This window comes from Poromitra crassiceps, assembly GCF_964638095.1.
Source record: "Poromitra crassiceps genome assembly, chromosome: 6".
Classification (NCBI taxonomy): Eukaryota; Metazoa; Chordata; class Actinopteri; order Beryciformes; family Melamphaidae; genus Poromitra; species Poromitra crassiceps.
Window position 1 is genome coordinate 19,414,298 of NC_139627.1, and position 21,028 is coordinate 19,435,325.

General features: G+C 47.4%; 1 protein-coding gene across 1 annotated transcript in view; it reads left to right on the forward strand.

Annotated features, from left to right (window-relative positions):
- Positions 1 to 13,819: 13,819 nt before the first annotated feature.
- Positions 13,820 to 21,028, forward strand: part of zmym2 (zinc finger, MYM-type 2) — a 51,279-nt gene continuing 44,070 nt past the window's right edge. The window contains exons 1-4 of the mRNA XM_083638641.1: positions 13,820 to 13,949; positions 15,791 to 15,950; positions 18,957 to 19,099; positions 20,731 to 20,879. Coding sequence (XP_083494767.1) covers positions 13,869 to 13,949; positions 15,791 to 15,950; positions 18,957 to 19,099; positions 20,731 to 20,879 — 533 coding nt within the window. The 5' untranslated portion in view covers positions 13,820 to 13,868. The remainder of the gene's footprint in view (positions 13,950 to 15,790; positions 15,951 to 18,956; positions 19,100 to 20,730; positions 20,880 to 21,028) is intronic.

Below are 21,028 nucleotides of genomic sequence, written 5' to 3' on the forward strand. Positions count from 1 at the left end.
TTCAAAGCATGTACTGTATTATCATCACTCCTTTATCAGTATCAGCATTGATTAGTTGACATTATTAGTAGCAGACATTTCCTTAATAAAATAAAGATTGTTCACATGTCCAAAATTTTGAGTCTGAGTCAAGTCTCAAGTCTTTTGAAGACGAGTAGTCCTCAAGTCAAGTAGTCTCAAGTCACTGTGTGTGACTTAAGTGTGACTTGTCCACTGCTAGAGGGCCCACTGGAGGGAAGACTCCATTTTGGAGCCGCCAATGTGCAAAGTTGCAGCTTTAATGTCATGTTCCATTGCATCAGGCCTAGTAAAGCAGGGATGCCTTTAAAATAAAAAATAAATTAATATATGCTGCAATAAACATTCCAGTATCCATAGGACATAGGGCTCCATGCCAATAAAAAAAGACTTCCCACCCCCCTCATACATACAGATGGAAATCAAATACATTTCTGTCTATTTCATCTAAGCAAAGTCAACTCTGCTCAAGTCCCAAGTCAGTCTCAAGTCTTCAGTTAGGCTACAAGCTATGTATGTCCCAACCAAGTCTAAATGTATATTACCAAGTCAGGTCGAGTCCATGTCATTGATGTCATGTCAACATGGCCGTAACTACCATTGAAGACACCGAGGTCATGACCTCAGTATTTTTTTTATTATTATTATTAGCCCCGGCCTCCAGATCTATTCATCTGTCATTGAGCTTTTAAAGCCCTCATAAATAACATGATAGATGAGAGATAACTCACCACAACATTCAAATGTTTGCGATTTCTCAAACAGTACAAAAGATCAATTAAAGCTGAATTGAGGTGATAAGAGTCTTAAAAGTGGTAACTTGTTTAAAGTTGTGGATACAGTCTCTGCACACCGAAGTGTGTAATGTTTTGGTCTCAGGGGATCCCAACGGGTGGTGAGTACCTGAAGCACAAAGAGCTTTTTGGCGCTGTTAGATGTGTTTTTGGTTATTTTGAACGACTGTATCATTTGCATCCATTCTATTGCGATACTAACTAGCTTGACGACTGTAGCTCACTGTATACTGCGCGGAGAGTGACGGTAAAGGCAATGTTACTCCTGAAAAGTTGGCGTGTGTGTGTGTGTGTGTGTGTGTGTGTGTGTGTGTGTGTGTGTGTGTGTGTGTGTGTGTGTGTGTGTGTGTGGGTGTGGGTGTGGGTGTGGGTGTGGGTGGGTGGGTGTGGGTGTCCTTCGCATATCTTGGAGAACTGTTCGTCCGATCTACTAGGTACACTTGGCTGGTGTATTGCTGTTAGATTTGGTGCAATTTGGACACGCTCAATATTAATAAACTTTGAATAAACAAGCAAACGGTGCTCTATGCAGCAGTGGGCGGGGCAAACAGTGCTCTGTGAAGCAGTGGGCGGGACAAACAGTGCTCTGTGAAGCAGTGGGCGGGGCAAACAGTGCTCTGTGAAGCAGTGGGCGGGGCAAACAGTGCTCTGTGAAGCAGTGGGCGGGGCAAACAGTGCTCTGTGAATCAGTGGGCGGGGCAAACAGTGCTCTGTGAAGCAGTGGGCGGGGCAAACAGTGCTCTGTGAAGCAGTGGGCGGGGCAAACAGTGCTCTGTGAATCAGTGGGCGGGGCAAACAGTGCTCTGTGAAGCAGTGGGCGGGGCAAACAGTGCTCTGTGAAGCAGTGGGCGGGGCAAACAGTGCTCTGTGAAGCAGTGGGCAGGGCAAACAGTCCTTTCCTGAAAACTCACCTCATCATGCTCCATAGGACAGTGAATCTGCAGTGCTCAATAGTGGGTTTGTATGTTTGTTTGTTTTTGGTTTTGGTAGGCTACATGAGCATAGCCTATACTCCGAGGCCTAGGCCTACATCCTTAGACTTTAGTCTTTGTCTTTATAGTTCCCAACCCAGTTTGGACTAGATCGAGCTGGACATGCTATGAGGCTTGGATGGGGAGATGATGACGTCATATATAGCTACCCTAAAAAAGTGTTCCGAAAGGGGCAAGCTGTGTGTGTGTGTGTGTGTGTGTGTGTGTGTGTGCGCGCATGCGTGCCGTGCGTGCGTGTGTGTGTGTGTGACGTGTGCGTGTGTGTGTGACGTGTGCGTGTGCGTGTGCGTGTGCGTGTGTGTGTGTGTGTGTGTGTGTGTGTGTGTGTATGAGAGAGAGAGAGAGAGAGAGGGAGAGAGGGAGGGAGAGAGGGAGGGAGGGAGAGAGAGAGAGCGAGAGCGGACATGATGCAACCAGGTGAAGGTTTTAAAATCGTGTGACTTCTTGTTGTGACCGCATGTGAAATGTGAACTGACGGACGCTGATGTTGGAGCACAGTGTTGGAACATGAACTCTCTCAACCCTCAGCCGAGCTGCTGATTGGAGCAGAATGCAGCCTGGTTTACAGCTTTAACAACAAACCTCCAGCTCCAACAGCTGCTTTTCAGTGTTCAGATATTTACTTATTCCTATCAGCCAGCAGTGATAATGGGCCAATTTAAATTGCCAGCCATGCCACCCCTGATTGACCGGACTGCGCTTGCGCAGCGATGAAGAAAAACGAAAAAGGGCCGTTCACAGAAGTAGAAGAAATAGTGAGGTCTCACTCTGCCGCTACTTCTGGGAACCATAAATGTCTGCTATGGTATGGGGGGCGGGGGTGTAGTAGGGGAACATGGCGGCCATTTTGAACAGGTGGGTGGGAAACTTTACTTAAATATTGGCACATAAAAGGGAAAATTACGGATTGCAGTGCCGAATTTTGTGCAATTCGGATGTGCGCACAGTCATAGCGCCACCTACTGGCAACACAAAAAGTGTTTTTTCTTTGAGAACTGGTTGTCCGATCGACTTCAAACTTGGTGGGTGCGCTGCTGGGAACCTGCGAAAGCGCAATGTCGAAATGTGTGGAATTCAACCAATCAGAACACGGCTATCGCATATCTCCAGAACCGATCGACTTTGAACTTGGCAGGTGTGCTGAGGGATCCGAGAAAGTGCAGTGTTGGATTTCGACCAATCGAGGAGGGGGGGGGGGGGTGATGTGTGAATGAGGGGAAGGGGAATGGGCACTGCAGTAGTGTGTATGTGTATTAGGCGCATTTCCCTTATTCACAGGTAAAGCATCTGAGGGTGTCCACCCGCTATGCCGACCACCCGCAATGCCGACCTTAGGTTTAGGCGTGGGGTGTGGGAGAGGTTAGGTTTGGCGTGGGGGCTGGGAGAGGTTAGCTCCACCGACACGCTGCACGCCGCCTCGCTCAGCTGGTTCTGCTTGTGGGCTATCGGCATTGCGACCTGTCGGCATTGCGACCTGTCGGCACATAGATGCGGCACCCATCTGAGCGGGATTCGATCCCAGCGATCTCTTGCACTCCAGGCATCATCCAGTCAGCTAAAGGGCCAGGCCTGCTATAGCTAAGGGAACATGTCGGAGCCAAGTGTTACACTCGTCTGGTCCTGTCTTTTTGGAGGTGCATCCACGCGCGGCACGCGCACACACACGCCACAGTGAGACCGCCCCCTCGAGGTGCATCCCACACCCTGATCGAGGTGCGCCTCCGAAGAGTCTAGAGCGGGCAATCCCACCACTGCCACCATTGTAGTGTCTGAGCGGGATTCGATCCAATGATCTCTTGCACTCCAGGCATCTGCCATATCCAGTCGGCTAAAGGGGCTGGCTGGGCCCAGTTGCACAAAGCACCTTAAGTTAAGATTTATCTTAGTTAAGGTGTCCATAAAATAGAATTGGCTGCACAAAACACCCTTAAATCTCCATACGGTTAAATATTTTAAGGAAAACATCAGCACAAGATTTAAGGGTGTTTTGTGCAGGCGATTCAATTTTATGGACACCTTAACTCTGACTCTAAGTGAAATCTTAACCTACGGTGCTTTGTGTAACTGGGCCCAGGCCAGGCCTAGCCTAGGTAAACCCAGCCCCCACGTGACCTGCTCTCTCAGTTCCCAGTCACTGAGAACAGGTCTGAGAGCAGGTCACGTGGGGGATGGGTTTACCCAGGCTAGGCCAGGCCTGCTAGCCAAGCGGACATGTAGGCTACTGTTGTGAACCAACATGCGTCATAAGCATATAATTTAGTTCCCCCCGACTGAAACAAATGGATCTGAAGAATCCGGAGGACTATTTGCCCCGTTCACTAGATAGCCTATAGTTAGCAGACTGGCTTACTAGTAGGCCTACAGTAAGCTACTAATTAAGATAGCTAAATAATCTATCTGTGGACATGTTGTTATATGTTTTTGTTTGCGCAAAATACTAATCAACTGTTATTGCTGACAATGGTTAGCCTGGGTAGCTACCCTGGCTGCTTAACAGTCAATTCGGGCGTGTGAGTGACATCATCACTCAACTGGTAAATTCCTTCCCAGTGCAACTAGAATGCACCATAACCTCTCTATTCAAGCAGTCATTGTGGTTTGTTCCCGAGATTACTTTGCTGTTAGGCCTATCCAATGTGGCAGTCTATCATGCAGTCTACTGGGAAAATCAAAATGGCCGCCATGTGTGAATCCCTATTTTTACAGTCTATGGTGAATACCAGACAGTGGACAGATAGCAGATGGAATGGTTTAGCTAAACAGCAGGCATTAATCAGATGTATCAATGTTCGAATGTTCACAGGACAGAAATTAAACCGTGTGTGTTAAATACACTCGCCTCTTCTCAGCCGAACATTGTTGCCGACCGACAGGGAACGTTACGTCACGTTACGTCACGTAACGTCACCCCCACCCCTTTACTGAGTGATTCATCTTGTCCATAGACTATCTTTGGAGCCGAACGTGGGGAACGTTCTGCGTTAGTGCGCACGCGCTCCCGGGATTAATGTCAAGGCACAAAAGTGGCGCTACACCGTTTCAAGCTCTACTCCGGTAAGCGAATTTCACAGGCATTTTTTTTACATTTCCAATTGTACACCTAATTAACGCTAGTCAAAGTTTCAGCAACTTGTGCAGGCTGGCAGGCGGCTTTCCAAAGACTCACTGGAGAGTCATGTTGGGGCGAGAAGACACGCTTTGAGGACCAATTAACAGTTAATTCTATGAGATTTCCCCCTTCTCTGTGCTGTGCGTGCTGTGGCTACAGCCGCCTCTAGTCTCCAGTATTGTTCAGTTGGCTCTCTAATGGCGGACGGCAGGCAGTGCTGTTTTCCTTTGGGGGAGGAGGGAGGGAGGGAGGAGAGGAGGAGGGGGGGCAAATCTTAGCTCGTTGTGGAAATACAGGGTTCAAATCCCGCTTTGGGTCGTGATAGCAGCCCGGCTAGCTCATGTAAACACAATATGCCATTTTCTTTTAGCCTTGTTTACCACCGCATGATGACAAATGAAGGCAGTTCATGTGATATGTAACGCGAGGGCGCCCCCTGCGGTAGCCACGTATATTTGCCACTGATTGCACCAGGGTGGCCTCTGTGCAGGGTAACTTTCCAATTAAAACCCCAGCGTCACAGGTATCATAAAAAACAGCCTTTTTATTCGGATTCCGGGTTGGTTTGGGTGCCAGTGGCATGTGTGAGACTAGAAAAATGCATACCAATTTGAAACTGGATAAATGGGGGTTGGTAGTGAAGTAAAACATTTCGCCAGCCGCTGGGGATTTGTTTTTGAGACTCGACTGCTTGCCCTGCGCATCATTTCGTGGTTACTAGCACATTCCCTGATTTTGATGCGAATAATTTATGCTATTTTTCTAGTATTTAAAAACAATGGCGCAGTCTGTGTCCGCTCTCCTCCCCTCGATCCGACGCTAATCCAATGGCTGTGTGCGTCAGCCAGGAAGGACGGCCGGGTGGGAGCGGAACGGAACACCCTGGCCTGAACCACGTTTCTGGTTCCAAAGTTGGCTGTCCAAAAGCCAGCCTAGCCCCCTTCTGGCCTGGGGGCTGAGCAGCGCAGGTGGTGCTAGTTGTGAACCGGAGCTGTTCCGAATCAGAGGAAAGTTTTTGACCTGCATAGCCAAGTTTGCTGTATATTCACATTAAAGGAGAGAGCGAGAGAGAGGGACTGCTCGGATCAGGTTGGGTGGCAGTGGTAGCCTGGACCGGATGGTGGAGCTGTAGTCCACGCCATGGAGCGGAGCTTCTACCCGGTTTTATAATCAAGGGCACGGCCAGGGGGGGTTCAGTGGCCCCCAAAACGTGGTCGGCAGGTTTTCCATGTGTGCTGAGACGCTAGCAGACAGAGGGAAGCCGGCCCGGCAGCTGTGTGGAGAGGCTGGGCAACATATAGTTTCCATCCGCTGCCAGGTAACCGGGGACTGGACCATATTATTTCAGCACATCAGCTGGTTTAGCGGATGACCTGGTGGCTGCGCCTTGCGCATCACTTACCAGTGACATAAGCCTTATATAATATGAATTACACGCATTTGATGTTAATATGTTATTAGCCGCATGTTGTCTACGTTGAGGCTATGATTAATGCGCAGTTTGATGCGCAGATTGGTGCATGTGCCCACCTTGTGACTTGCTGGGAAATGATGTCGATTTGGCTTCATGAGCAAATTGATGTGCTGGAAAGGTAGAGCAGCACCTAGATGATGATGATGGTGGTGGTGGTGGGGATGATGATGAAGATGTGGCTGGGCTTGGTCTAGGCTAGCTGCTTGTCCCGCATGAAGCCAGTGTCCCCAGCAGCAGCCCACCTCCACCTGGTGCTGGGAGCATGCAAAAGCTAATTTGCTGGACTGGATTGGACCCCCCTTCCTTCTCATCCGCATGCGTGCAGGCTGGCTCATAGCTCTGCATTGCAGTCTGAACTGAGTCTAGACCAGTCTATTTTTTCCCCTCAGAGCACCAGTGACTTTCTTTGCACAAATTCCCTTTGTGGCTATAATTCTAGGCAAAAAAACAACAACTGATGCACCACTTTCTTTGCAACTCTGCTTACCTTTGGGAAAGTGTTGCACACTGGCGGGGTACCTTGAATCCTCCCTCAATATTTTGATACAAATGAACCCACTCAACCCTCTATCCAGCAACACACATCGTCTCTAAATAGAAGGTTGTTGGATTATTATTATTTTACCGAATGTACAGGCCTGGCTTTGGTTACGTTGCAAAGTAACTGCCCTGGGAAAAGAGTGAAATCCTAGAATGTTTCTGAACAGTCAGGAACAGCTCATTGATCTCGAACGTCACCCCATTTTGGATTGTGTTTCCTGTCACATGGTCACTATGCAGAAGCTGGTCCACCTCCCAGCTTTAGTGAACTATTTTACAGTAGAACTTCAACCTGCACACTTACACCGCTGTTGTGCAGTAGCCTCTCTCTGTTTGAAGCTGTGGAGTGTAACTGAGTATTTTTACTCAGTAACTGGGTTACTACTACTACTACTACTACTAGACTAAAGCGCTGTACTTTGAGGAATTACACAAGCATTGACATGTGAATTCTAGGTTATTCCTCTATTAATTTGCTTAATCCATTGCTTGTATGAAATAATCTGCAATCATTAGGTTATTTAATTGGACAAAAGGACTAGCATACAAAATGTCTGCATGCAAAATATGTCAAACATGTAGTTCTCTATTGCATGAAAAATATCAACTACTTTTAAGCGGTTAACCGAAGGTAGAAAGAAACTGATGCACTCTGGCTAATGCCCTCCATTATGAATACAGCTTAAAATAATTTAAAATACTTCTTCTGTCACTGATCATTTGGAGTTGATTACATTTTAATCAACTGAATGATGTTTGAGGTTGGGATGCACCGATGTATCAGCAGACCATCTGTCCCGGCTGATATTGGCTTTAAAAAGCATTGCAATATCGCTATGGGTTTTACTGCCGATAATTGTTTGGTTGCTTTTTCTAGGAGTTTGACACTTAATACAAGTTACTGTCAAATTAACAACAGAATGAAATGTATAAAAACCCGACTTGATTATATTAAGATCCTCAAGTCGGAAAAGATTATAAACTAAGAGGTGGCTGTGGCTCAGGGGGTAGAGCGCGTCGTCCACTAACCAGAAGGTCTGTGGTTCGATCCCCGGCTCCTCCAGTCCGCATGTCGAAGTGTCCTTGGGCAAGACACTGAACCCCAAATTAATGGCTGTGCCAGCACCCTGCGTGGCAGCTGGCCACCTTTCGTTGTGTGAATGGGTGAATGTAGGCCCATTGTAAAGCGCTTTGGATAAAAGCGCTATATAAATGCAGTCCATTTATCAAGATTCTTGCACAATATTGGTATCGGCCGAAATGGGTGGGAAAATATTGGTACCAGCCTCAAAAGGCATATTCCTAGTTTGACTTACACATTTCGGTAATTGTAGTGGAGTCTTTTTACCTTGGCGCCCGCTCGCGGGGCCGTGGGCATAAGGAGGCGTTTTCGGGTGGGTGAGTCAGTCAATCAGGAAGGGAAAGCGAGGTGTCGCTTTGTGAGCACCTCCGTCCTGTACAGGATTTGTACTTCTCATCAGTGACACTGACACATTCTTTTTCGTCCTATGGCTAGTTTTGGTTCATAATTGACTGAAGCCCCTTGCTGGGTCTTCAGTGTCTTGCTCAAGGACACTTCAGCAGCGTTCATGCCTGCTGCTGCCGCCTGTAAAAAAAACAACAAATGAGCATCCATCCACTGCATTGAAAACCAAGCAACATCTTCAAATCCAGTCAAGAAGTTAAGGTGTGGAACAAGTGGAGTTTTGGAATATGAAATTTTGTAGGAAACCTGAATGCTACCCGTTTCCTCCAAGATATTGCTGTAGTGCGGTGATGTTTTGCTGGGTGCACCCTACACCGCTGCCAGAGCCAAAATGGCTGCCGTAGATCCGAGACGTTGACCCTGTAGGCCCCTGTAGGCCAGGCTCTGTCACAACACTGAGGCCTTCCAGCTGCATTCAGGCTGACGAACACACCAGCTAATGAATTCATTTATTTAAGACCGTTGTTCAAAATACAAATAAACACACAGGTATTAAAATTGTAGAGGAATAAAACACAATAAAGTGCATGACTTGTTTGCATGGTCCTCGTTTGTAAAAAACAGTGGTCGGCCCAGCACGTGCCATCCAAGACAGACTAAAACAGCACATCAACAACACACATCACGGACAGAAACCACAAACAACGAAGACAGTTATACAATGCTTGGCTGTTAGCAGCTCATCAGCCATGAGCCATCCCTTCACTGCTCTTTTAAAACGATTGGCATCACGGATCATCGTGTGCGCAGTGTGTGTCGCATGTGTGTATCTGGTGCAGTTGTTAGTGTAGTTAAGTTACGTTGTTAGTAGTGATGCAATGTGTGGCTTACCACCTTCTCACTACCATGCCCATGCAACATAAAAAGGAGCACAAACAGTTTGAGAGCAACGGCTAAACAAACATCATTTATTTGGACGGCGCAGACGCTCCTAAACAGTTTTGATATTAGCTCTTGATGGTGCATCATATCATCAACCCGAATTTTTTTTGACCTAGTATCCAGATCGTTTGTAACTCCACATTTGAGAAGACGTGTGGTCGTGGGTGAGGATGTAGCATTTTCCTTATAGCACTGTATGTGGTGGTAAGCAGTCATTTATTCTGAATGAGGCCGGGAGATGTTTCAGCCGTTTCACTCCTGCGTTCGCCAACTCAACAGCACCCAGATGTAGAACACGGAGAGCGAGTCCCTGTGGTGGCGGGGTTTATCGTCACTACGGCAACCAAGGTGTAGCTTCACCGGTTGCCAGTGGCAACAAGAGAGAAGCTGTTGGTGGAGTGACCTGGGGGGGGGGGGGTAGAGCGAGAGGGAGGAAAGTATATATATATATATATATATATAGGCCTATATATATATATATATATATTAGGGCTGCACGATTAATCGTATTTTCATCGTCATCGCGATATGAAAATGCGCGATGAACACATCGCAAAAGTCACGTGTTATCGCAATATTTTTTTTTTTTTTACAGTGCACCTGAACGCAACATGCAAGATACCCGCTGAATAAGTGTCCAAATGTTCATGTCATTCTGGCCAATACTCCACTTCTGTTATAACATTTCAGTCTGGAATATGGAATATCTTTCAATAATCGTTTTGACTAAAAGGCTAAAAGTAATCTCATGTGTAAGAAATTACTGTTCTACATTAACAGTAAAAATGTAAATAATTAACTTGTTGGTTTTGGATTTTTTTTAGCTTCAAGAGTGCATTTTTTGTTCGTATGACCCTCAACACAGGCTTTGAGAATCCCGTGCCACTTACTGATACGTATGCTTAAATTAACACACTCATATTGCAAAATGAATTTAGGCCCTCACTGTAATACTTCGGAAGTTGAATTTGAAGTTCAGCATTAATACATTTGTCATTTTTTGTCTTAGATTTACCTTTGTGTGTTATTGCAATATAAAACTACATAATTGAGAATCGATTCTAGATTCTGGAATCGAGAATCGTTGGAATCGAGAATCGATTCTGGAATCGGATCGTGACCCCAGGAATCGGAATCGGATCGGGGCTTACCCGGATCGGAGCACCCCTACCCATTAATATTTTTGTTTATAGCATTTATTTATTTATCGCAGGTCATATCGTCATCGCAATATTGAACAGTGTTATCGCACATCGCAGCTTTTCCTCATATCGTGCAGCCCTAATATATATATAGGCCTATATATATATATATATATATATAGGCCTATATATATATTATATATATATATATATATAGAGATAGATATGCTCCCGTCCCTAACGGGAGCATATCTATAATGCGTATGCCAGCTGCAGGGCGGGCGAGGCCACGCAGCGGCTAGGAAGCCTAGGAATCGAGCGCACGTAGCGTGACCACTCTGTGGTCGAGAAAATTATTCTTTATCATTGAAGGTTAATGTTACTTGGCTTCTGTCTTAATAGGGATACGCCAACATTTTGGGAGATTCGCACATGCGCACCTCATGGCAAATGAGGAAGTAACTTTGGTTATACTCTGTTAGTTCAGTTACTCTTTGTTTGTTCTCGGCGTGTGGATTTACTATGAAAAAGACCGTTTCACATAACTTTGTTTGGATTATTATTCCATCGCGTGGTGAGTACACGAGTCAACATGTACATGTGAGTGTTTCTGGCGCTGTTGCAATGTGTATTTTGGGCGACTGAACGGGGATAAGCAGCTGTACCGTTCACTACCATTGTAGCGCTCAGCTAAGTAGCAGTGAGGGCTGTTTGTAGGACACTCACAGTGACGATAAAGGCAGCCACATTCTCCATTTACTGTCAGCAATATGGCAAATAGGCCAATCTCCCAAAATGTTGGCGTATCCCTTTAACAGTCAAATGAACCTAACACCACTTATCAAGAGTGTCGAGCACTCTACCACCAATCTGCCTCAATACACAGCAGACATGAACACTCAGGCCGCTTTCAGACAGACACGGTTCTGGTTCTGGCTCTGGCTCCGTTCTGGAGTCTCAGAAGAACCTTGGTGCTTTCTGGCGAACCAGCCCGTGTTCACACCAGTTTAAGCGGAACCAAAGTGGGAGGACATTATTCGGTAGTCCTCCTTCAGTTTTTTAAGTGTATTAATTATTTGGTCTGGCGTTCGAGTGAACCCAGCCTTGGCCGTCTTTTCCGCAAGTTCGACATACAACTTACTCTTTCTTCTTGTACTGCTTTCTAGCTTTTCTTGAAATTCGGTAGATGCCCAAATCACCACTAAACATTTGGTTTCCTCAGGAGACCACTGCAAATTATTTTTCTCTATGTTGTCGCTGCCTTCTTCTCCTTCCTGCTTGTTTTCACAGCTTAGAATAAGACACGTCCACTGATGATGTCACGGTTCGCAAGGAAAAACCGACTGTTTTTTGGTTCCGCTGAGAACCAACTTTTCAGGTTCCGAACCAATTGTTTTTTCCGTCTGAACGCGCCGGCCGGTTCAAATTTGGGTTCGGGAGCCGGAAACAGCACGGAGCCCTGCCGGTGTGAAAGCCCTATTAGAAATGTTCTTCATTCTCTGTCTGCTCTCTATGCCTCATCTACACGTCTGGAGCCTGTGTGACTCAGATTTGACGAGTCCCCCCCCCGGTTGAGCACGGGGCGTCTTCCTCTTCCTCCTGTCCCCTTTCTAACACCCGGCTCTATATTCATCCTCTCACCTGTCTCCACCTGCTCCTTTTTAGGCAGCATTTGTATGTTCACCACATCAGTCACCTTGAATGGGGAAAGTTTGGATAATGCACCTAAATGGCCCTTAGCAATGTGACACAGCCGACAGAGGTTGCCAGGTCACTGCAATGCCACGGCATCCATTTTGGCTCCAACCATGAGCGTATCATCCAATAAAACCAACGCGTGTATGCGAGTATACATGCTATACACTGTGTATACATGTTGTAGGTGTATACATGCTATAGGTGTATAGCGGGTCTCCTCTGCAGTGGAAGGCTCAGATCTGGGACATGCAAGGTGGAAAATGAGATTTTTTTAAAAAATTGTGTAATGCAGCCACTGATGAGGAAGAGGCAGGGAAGGTGGGAGCGGTGAGCATGGTAATGAATCCCCAGCAGGAGAGAGGAGGTGTGGAGGGGGAGAGAGGAGGTGTGGAGGGGGAGAGGGGTGTGGAGGGGGAAAGAGGAGGTGTGGAGGGGGAGCGCGTCCCCGGGGAGCCGCGCTACCTGCAGAGCTGTCAAACGTCATGAAGCCACTCATCGGTGCTCCTTCTGCTCGCTGCCTACACCTAATTGTCTCTACCTTTTGTTTGTGTTGCCAGGTGGTTGCTGTAGCGATGGACGGGGAGTCAGAACCCAGGCCTGCCGTAGAAGAGGAGGCGGGGGAGCAGGTGGACCCCGTGTCCCCCCGGCCACAGACCACGCCCCCCCCAGAGGTGGCCGCTACCTCCCCCCAGCCGCAAACCACGCCCACCCCAGAGGAGGCTGCTCCCTCCCCACAGCCGCAAACCACGCCCCCCTCAGAGGAGGCCGCTCCCTCCCCCCAGCCGCAGACCACGCCCCCCCCAGAGGAGGCCCCTCCCTCCCCCCGGTCGCAGACCACGGCCCCCCCAGAAGAGGCTGCTCCCTCCCCACAGCCGCAAACCACGGCCCCCGCAGAGGAGGCCGCTCCCTCCCCCCAGCCGCAGACCACACCCCCCCCAGAGGAGGCCCCTCCCTCCCCCCGGTCGCAGACCACGGCCCCCGCAGAGGGGGCCGCTACCTCCCCCCGGCCGCAGTGTGAGGAGGCCACTCCCTCCCCCCAGCCGCAGACCACGCCCCCCCCAGAGGAGGCCCCCCCCTCCCCCCGGTCGCAGACCACGCCCCCCCCAGAGGAGGCCGCTACCTCCCCCCGGCTGCAAGGTGAGGCGGCCACTCCCTCCCCCTGGTCACAGACCACGCCCCCCCCAGAGGAGGCAGGGGAGCCGGTGGATGCTGCTGCCTCCCCCCAGTCGAAGGCCACGCCCTCCCCAGAGGAGGCAGTGGAGCCCATGGATGTAGCTTCTTCACCCCGGTCGCAGGCCACGCCCTCCCCAGAGGAGGCAGTTCCAGAGGAGGGAGCGGAGGAGGAGGACGACGACGACGATGACGACGTGGTTCTGGTGGGGGAGGAGTCCCCTCAGCCCGCCGCCACAACCCCGTCCCAAGACGGCACAGACTGCTCCGAGCCGGCGGCTGACTTGGCCTCCGAGTCCACGGCAACGATGCCTTCCGAGTCCACTGGCTCCCTCATGGTGGCAGTAGCCCCTAAAACTGTGACCGCAACCGCAGAGCCCATCGTCATTGATGACGAGGAGGACTCTGAACACAAAGATGCTTCCTCTCCAGCTGCAGTTTCCTCCCATTCGCCATTCAGCAGCACGGAGCCAGATTCAGAGATCAGGATTGCCAGTGTCACCACGTTAGGGTCCAATGGCCAGAAAGGAAGCTCCGTCTCCACAGCGACGTGCCAGCCAATCATGATGGAGGACCAGGCGGACATGAGCTTAATGATTACCTCAGTGACGTCGCTGCAGGGCGGGGCCACGGCCGTCATGGCGGTGAGAGTCGCCACATCAGATAGTCCTTTACAGTGTTTTCCTTATGTTCATTTAGCAGCTGGAAAAACAACAAAAAATAATCATCTGGAAATGTATGGAAGAATAATTTAGTAATTTCCAGGTCTTAGGTCTAAATTTGGAAATGGCACAAAAGTATGGAAAAATATTGCACTGTCCTTATATCAGGACAGTATACATATGGAGATACGTATCGTATCGTGGCCTCTGTATCATGATACATATCGTATCGTGGCCTCTGTGTCATGATACATATCGTATCGTGGCCTCTGTGTCATGATACGTATCGTATCGTGGCCTCTGTGTCATGATACGTATCGTATCGTGGCCTCTGTCATGATACATATCGTATCGTGGCCTCTGTGTCATGATACGTATCGTATCGTGGCCTCTGTCATGATACATATCGTATCGTGGCCTCTGTCATGATACATATCGTATCGTGGCCTCTGTCATGATACATATCGTATCGTGGCCTCTGTATCATGATACATATCGTATCGTGGCCTCTGTGTCATGATACATATCGTATCGTGGCCTCTGTATCATGATACATATCGTATCGTGGCCTCTGTATCATGATACATATCGTATCGTGGCCTCTGTATCATGATACATATCGTATCGTGGCCTCTGTGTCATGATACATATCGTATCGTGGCCTCTGTATCATGATACATATCGTATCGTGGCCTCTGTATCATGATACATATCGTATCGTGGCCTCTGTGTCATGATACATATCGTATCGTGGCCTCTGTCATGATACGTATCGTATCGTGGCCTCTGTCATGATACGTATCGTATCGTGGCCTCTGTATCATGGTACATATCGTATCGTGGCCTCTGTATCATGGTACATATCTTATCGTAGCCTCTGTATCATGGTACATATTGTATCGTGAGGTTGTAAGCAATACCCAGCCCTAGACCCTACACAGCAGATTACCCCTGCTCTATAATTAGATAGGAAAATCAGGTTTCCCACGGTCATGGAAAACCTGGCAAAGTCTAAATCTAATTTTCCAGGCCTGGAAAAGTCATGGGATTAGTAAAATCTTTGAATGTCATGGAATCTTGTTGTGTGTAATGACATTAATCGTTGCAGTAATCTTCCACATAATATATATATAACAATATGTATATAACATACCAGCAAATTTGTTTTCTGTAGCTGTGGACGTAAATCCAATATAAACAGGTGTCCTATTTGTCCAGTGTAGTAATAATTTCTGGTATTAATTCAGTCACTGCCTCACATGATATGGAAATTCTCTCGATCCTTGAAAAGTCATGGAAATGTTTTGACATTTTATCCATGAAAATGTGTGGGAACCCTGTAATATTCTTACACCTACAAAAGTTAGCGTTTAGTGTTAGCCAAACTTTGGTTGAGGCTTGTGTGTTTCCAGTCGGACACAGACCCCTACCCGTATTTTCGCTTGGTTGTTAACCATATTAGAGCTCATCACATGACGTTCCGTGACGTCTCTTTCTCCGCTTTTATTTTTTGTTTTTGCGAAATGTTTTATGGTCACTCACGATTAAGTACGCCTCTGGTTGGCTTGGTTCCAAGCTTAAAACTCCTTATATAAGGATTTTTCTAAATGGAGAAAGTGAATGGGGAATTATCTTCCGGACCGGGAGACGTCATGGAACATCACGCGACTGTTGAGCTTTATTCTTGCGTTAGATTTTTTTTTTCAGTACTCGTTCAAAATGTAATGTGTTGTCCTCAAATATTGAAATGACCCAATGCTCATCCTTACTTTGGTTTCATCCCTGTGCAAACAAAACTAATGTGATCTAACGTGTGTGTGCAGGCAGGCGAGGGCTCCACGGGGGAGAACGGGCTGCAGATCAGTGGTGCGTTCAGCCTGAGTCCCAACAGTCGACCCACCACCTCCTTCAACCCCGGCCGGGGCTCTGGCTCCACCGGCCAGCCGGTGCAGAACGGAGAGACGGGGACGCACAGCAGAACTGGTAATGGATTCATCGGTGCTTGTAAAGCGCAAATTATGCTTGAGCGAAATCGCCGGCGCTGGCTGACTGCGCCGAGGGGGTCGCCGCAGCTGGGCGTCCTGTCGCCGCAGCTCGGCGTCGGGGGCGTGCAGCTCCTCAAAAATGTGACTCCGCTGCGTCAACTCCTTGTTGTGAGGAATGAGGAAATGCCATTTCCTCATTTAACAGTGCTTGTCCCTCATCTAGCAAAGCCTTCTGCAGGCTCACCGGAATGAGTTTTGAAATGCAGGGACAATAAAATGTCCCCCCACCGACATGATTGCAAGTTCTTGGTAAACGACACGCTAACGTTTTGGACATGTACCGCAGCCAACGCGCCGAGTTACGTTCGAGTATGCACAGTCTCGCTGTCGCCGCTCGGCGGCGGCAAGGCTCCAAGTCGAGGCTGCGCAGAACCTTGTCAGCGCCTTTAGAGCTCCACCACAGCGTTGCGTCGCCTTGCCATCAGTGCTACGCCAACACGACGTTCTCCCTCCTCCACAGAGCGTGTTGACTTTTGAATGGATCCACCAGAAAACAAATTAAAATCAATTCAACTTGATTTCAATGAGGGAGAACCTGTGCATCAGCCATCGAGAATTGAGCCTTAGCGATTTTATTGTTTGCAAACGCAACGTGGACGCAACGCGTACAGTGGTGCATCTTTCACTGCTTGTAAAGGAAGCATTTCTTCAATGGCTGACAGCTGATGGCAATGCCTGATGGGCTGTAGTGGTGCAGGGCCGTTATATGAACATGGACAAAGGTAAACTGATATTCAGACTGAGTGTCCATTTAGTTCCTAATCCATCATTCAGTCTAAGATTTCCTCCTTGTTAGCTGTTTTCTGTGTGGGTTGGCTGATTGTCCCTGAGCCAATTACTAGTGACTGACGTATCTGAACAAATCACTAGTGACTGGCATATCTGGACCAATCACTAGTGACTGGCATATCTGGACCAATCACTAGTGACTGGCATATCTGGACCAATCACTAGTGACTGACGTATCTGAACAAATCACTAGTGACTGGCATATCTGGACCAATCACTAGTGACTGGCATATCTGGACCAATCACTAGTGACTGGCATATCTGGACCAATCACTAGTGACTGACGTATCTGAACAAATCACTAGTGACTGGCATATCTGAACCAATCACTAGTGACTGGCATATCTGGACCAATCACTAGTGACTGGCATATCTGAACAAATCACTAGTGACTGGCATATCTGGACCAATCACTAGTGACTGGCGTATCTGAACAAATCACTAGTGACTGGCATATCTGGACCAATCACTAGTGACTGGCGTATCTGAACCCTGAACTAGTGACTGGCGTATCTGAACCAATCACTAGTGACTGGCGTATCTGAACCCTGAACCAATCACTAGTGACTGATGTATCTGGACCAATGACTGGCGTATCTGAACCGATCACTAGTGACCGACATATCTGAACCAATCACTAGTGACTGACGTATCTTAACCAATCACTAGTGACGGACACATCTGGCCGCTCTGATGTTACTTCAGTCACATGATGCTGCAGCCAGTTAGCCTCTAATACATCCACGCCTCCACTGTTAGCCAGGCATTTACCAACTGCGCCAAGAATCTTGGCGATTTGTCAACAATTTTTTTTGCAAAAACAATATTGTGCTTTCAACAAATCTATTCTGTCGTAATGGCAACGAGAAATGATTCTAACTTTAGTCCCACCGATCATCTGATTGGCTCTGGTGTTTCTCTGAGAGAGAACAAGCCGTTGACGAGGGAAACGCCAGACTCTCTGAATTGCTCCACTAAATCTGTGGAGGAACAAGATTCAGGAGTCTGGAACCAGGCTAGGACAAGGCTTTGATTATCTATTCAGAAAAACAACAACAAGTTGGCTAACTTAACTGAGCTGAGGTAAATGGCAAAGGATGCTAAACCCTGTGTGGCTCTGCGCTTCTCTTCTCGGCTCTGTGTGTGTTTAGTTGGTCCACAGCAACGGAGTGGAGGAGTTGGTGGTCTGTGCATCAAACGAGCCAGCCATCTCTCTGTAACCTGATGACAATTCAAAGAGATTAGATTTTTTAAGCCATTGTGTAAGAAACCCTGTTCTCCATTTAAGTTGAAGTGATGGATTTTTATATAAAAGTCTAGTGCAGCTTTGACATGTGTCCTGGCTGAGGGGATTTGATGGATCAAAAACACCTCCATCCATCCAGGTGTAAATACCCCAAAGACACTGAATTTAACCAAACTAGTTCTCATTAACATCAAAATGAACGTCCACTCCATGTAAAGCAACTACATAAACACATCCAACCATGAAGCACATACAAATGAAACTGGTGGCAGGCAGCTCAGATATGAACATACTTGTAAAATACATTAAGATATTTATAATACATTGTCAGGATACAAGTGCATAGGCAACAAGTGAGACGTGATTTTAACTGTCAAAGGATGAAGGATGTTTGAAATAGATGAGAAATAGATGTGCACAGCAGAGTTTCTTCATTTCAGTGTGTATACAGCAGGTTCATGTTGATGCCAGGTGTAAATGTGATTTACCAAAGTAATATTTCAGCACAATCCGGATAAGAGAGACATGTTAAACCCAGGTGTGAAGTTTTTTTTTAAGCTAGCAACGCTAAACAGATGCTTTGAGGAAGTGCTGGTCTTGGTTCTTTTTCTAATGGTGGAATATTTTTAACTCCTAGCGTCAGTTTATCTCAGCACGAAAACATGTTAATTTCTCAGTGCTGTTGAGGGGGAGGGGAGACGAATAAAAACCAAAATGGAGCAAAACAAAGTTGACTTTTACAGTTATTTTCTTATGTATAAGTTTTAGCTTTTTATTTTCTATTATTTAATTGTTAGTTCAAAACAATTCAGTGTGAATGTTTTAGAAACTTTAAACTCAAACCTTTGGCGCTGTGAAACACTATGTGGGACGCATGAAAACTGACAAGGTTATTTCTTCCCCCTCCAGACTCCTGGATCTCCCAGTCGGCTTCATTCCCCCGGAACCAGAAGCAGACCGGGGTGGACTCTCTGTCTCCTGCCACCTCCCTCCCCAAACCCCCGGGCCAGTCTTCCTCCTCAGGTGCCCAGCCACAGCCCAGGACAGTCAAGGTGAAGCACTGCATTCATTGGGGTTCTGTCTAAAGCAAGGCATAAACTAACACGGCCAGAGTTAGGGTTTCAATTTCCTTCAGCTCAGTGGGTAAACCACCAGCTCCAGTTTCTTTTGTTTCCACAATATCTGTTTTGTGTGCTTTGTTTTCTGTAAAGCACTTTGTGATTGTTAAAAGTGCTTCATATCCTTGACTTGAAAGTAGAAGTGCCCTAATCTCCAAAACGACGCCATTGGAACCGATTCAAAAGCTTTTGTTGTTGTATCTGCTCATTGACACTGGCTGTCTCATGTCACACCTGCGGGGAAATAATGAAATTCTGCGACTAGCCGACTACAGAAGAGTTGGAGGCAGCCGCAAATAAATGTACACAACCATTGGCCAGATTAACAAAGAACTCCATCGGTGAAGCAACAACAAATGACAACAAAACAAAACAGGGGCACGGTGGCGCAGTGGTAAGCGTTGTCGCCTCACAGCTAGAAGGTCCTGGGTTCGATTCCCACCTGGGATGCTGTGAGCACTGAAGGAGTGCGTGCCCATCTGCATGTCCTCGAGTGCCCACCGCCCAGGTGGGGTCGTCAAAAGGGCCTTTCTGTGTGGAGTTTGCATGTTCTCCCCGTTCCCCCTGGGGGTTTCCTTCATATAGGAACCCCACACCAAAACATGCAATATCCTGGTCGCTGAAGTGGTGCCTCCTCTGGTCGTTAGGGGCGCCTGTTCGGAGGGAGGGGAACTCCGCGGCTGGTTACTGCCCATGTCTCGGAGGAAGCATGGAGCCAGTTTCGGCTCTCCCCAGATCGTCAGAGGGTGGAGCAGCAACCAGGATAAATAAATAAAAAATTAGCACTAATGGAGGATAAAACTGGAATAAAAAAATCGGGGGGGAAACAACAAAAAACAACAACAAAACAAAATAATAAATTTACATTTTACTTCGCTTTCCAATCCCCAATCCCATTCACTCATAATCTCTTTGTTTTACAGCATCGTTTGCGTGTAGTAGTGGGTATTGATCTAAAGACAAAAATTGGGAATGTGTTTTTCTCTCTGTTCTTTCATTGGCCCACTTACTTTTCTCGTTACCAGTGTTTTGGTGTTTAACTATGGGTTCCAATGCAAATTGTGCTACGATCATGTTTCTGTAGGTTCCACTCATGACAAGCACACCTGTTTATTTTAAATGCACGTGAAGCCAAGGCAGGGAAGAAAATTACCACCAGGCATCAGCCAAATGCTTAAAGGTTTGTTTACCAGTTGCTTGGAAAGGAGCCAGCTGTTGTTGGGAAGATCCTTTCTGTAGTAAAAATCTGATTTGGCGGCTAAGCTAATGAAGGTGGCTGGTAAATTTTGAAGCTATTGGGGAAAGTTTTCTGCACCTGCGCCCAAAACAAATACTACATGGGTCCTAGGCTGAACAACAGTGCAATAATTAAGAGTTTTACTGCCCCACAGCACAAATGAAGCATACTCTCGCTGCAGGTGTTTGGGTAAGGAGGAGAAGAGTTGTATCTGTGTTGTTGCAGTTCCTCCTGGTAGCCGGTAGCCGAGAGATGTCGTTAAACATCATGGTGCTTGATGCTCTTGTCAAACTCTGCAGTAAGTTGTTGATCCGTTTGTTAATTCCAGGTGACGTGTGCCAACTGCAAGAAGCCTCTGAAGAAAGGCCAGACGGCCTACCAGCGTAAAGGATCCACTCACCTGTTCTGTTCCACCACCTGCCTCTCCGCCTTCTCGCACAAGCCCGCCCCCAAGAAGAGCTGCACCATGTGCAAAAAGTAAGACTCCGCTCTGTTCGCCCAGGCTGCATTCACAGTACAGCTAGAAGTGACCCAAACAAGATTTTCTTTTGCCTACATGTGACATCTGGGGTACGTTCGATCTGAAAACGGTGTGCACTGTTTTGCTATGGTTTCCATGTTGAATG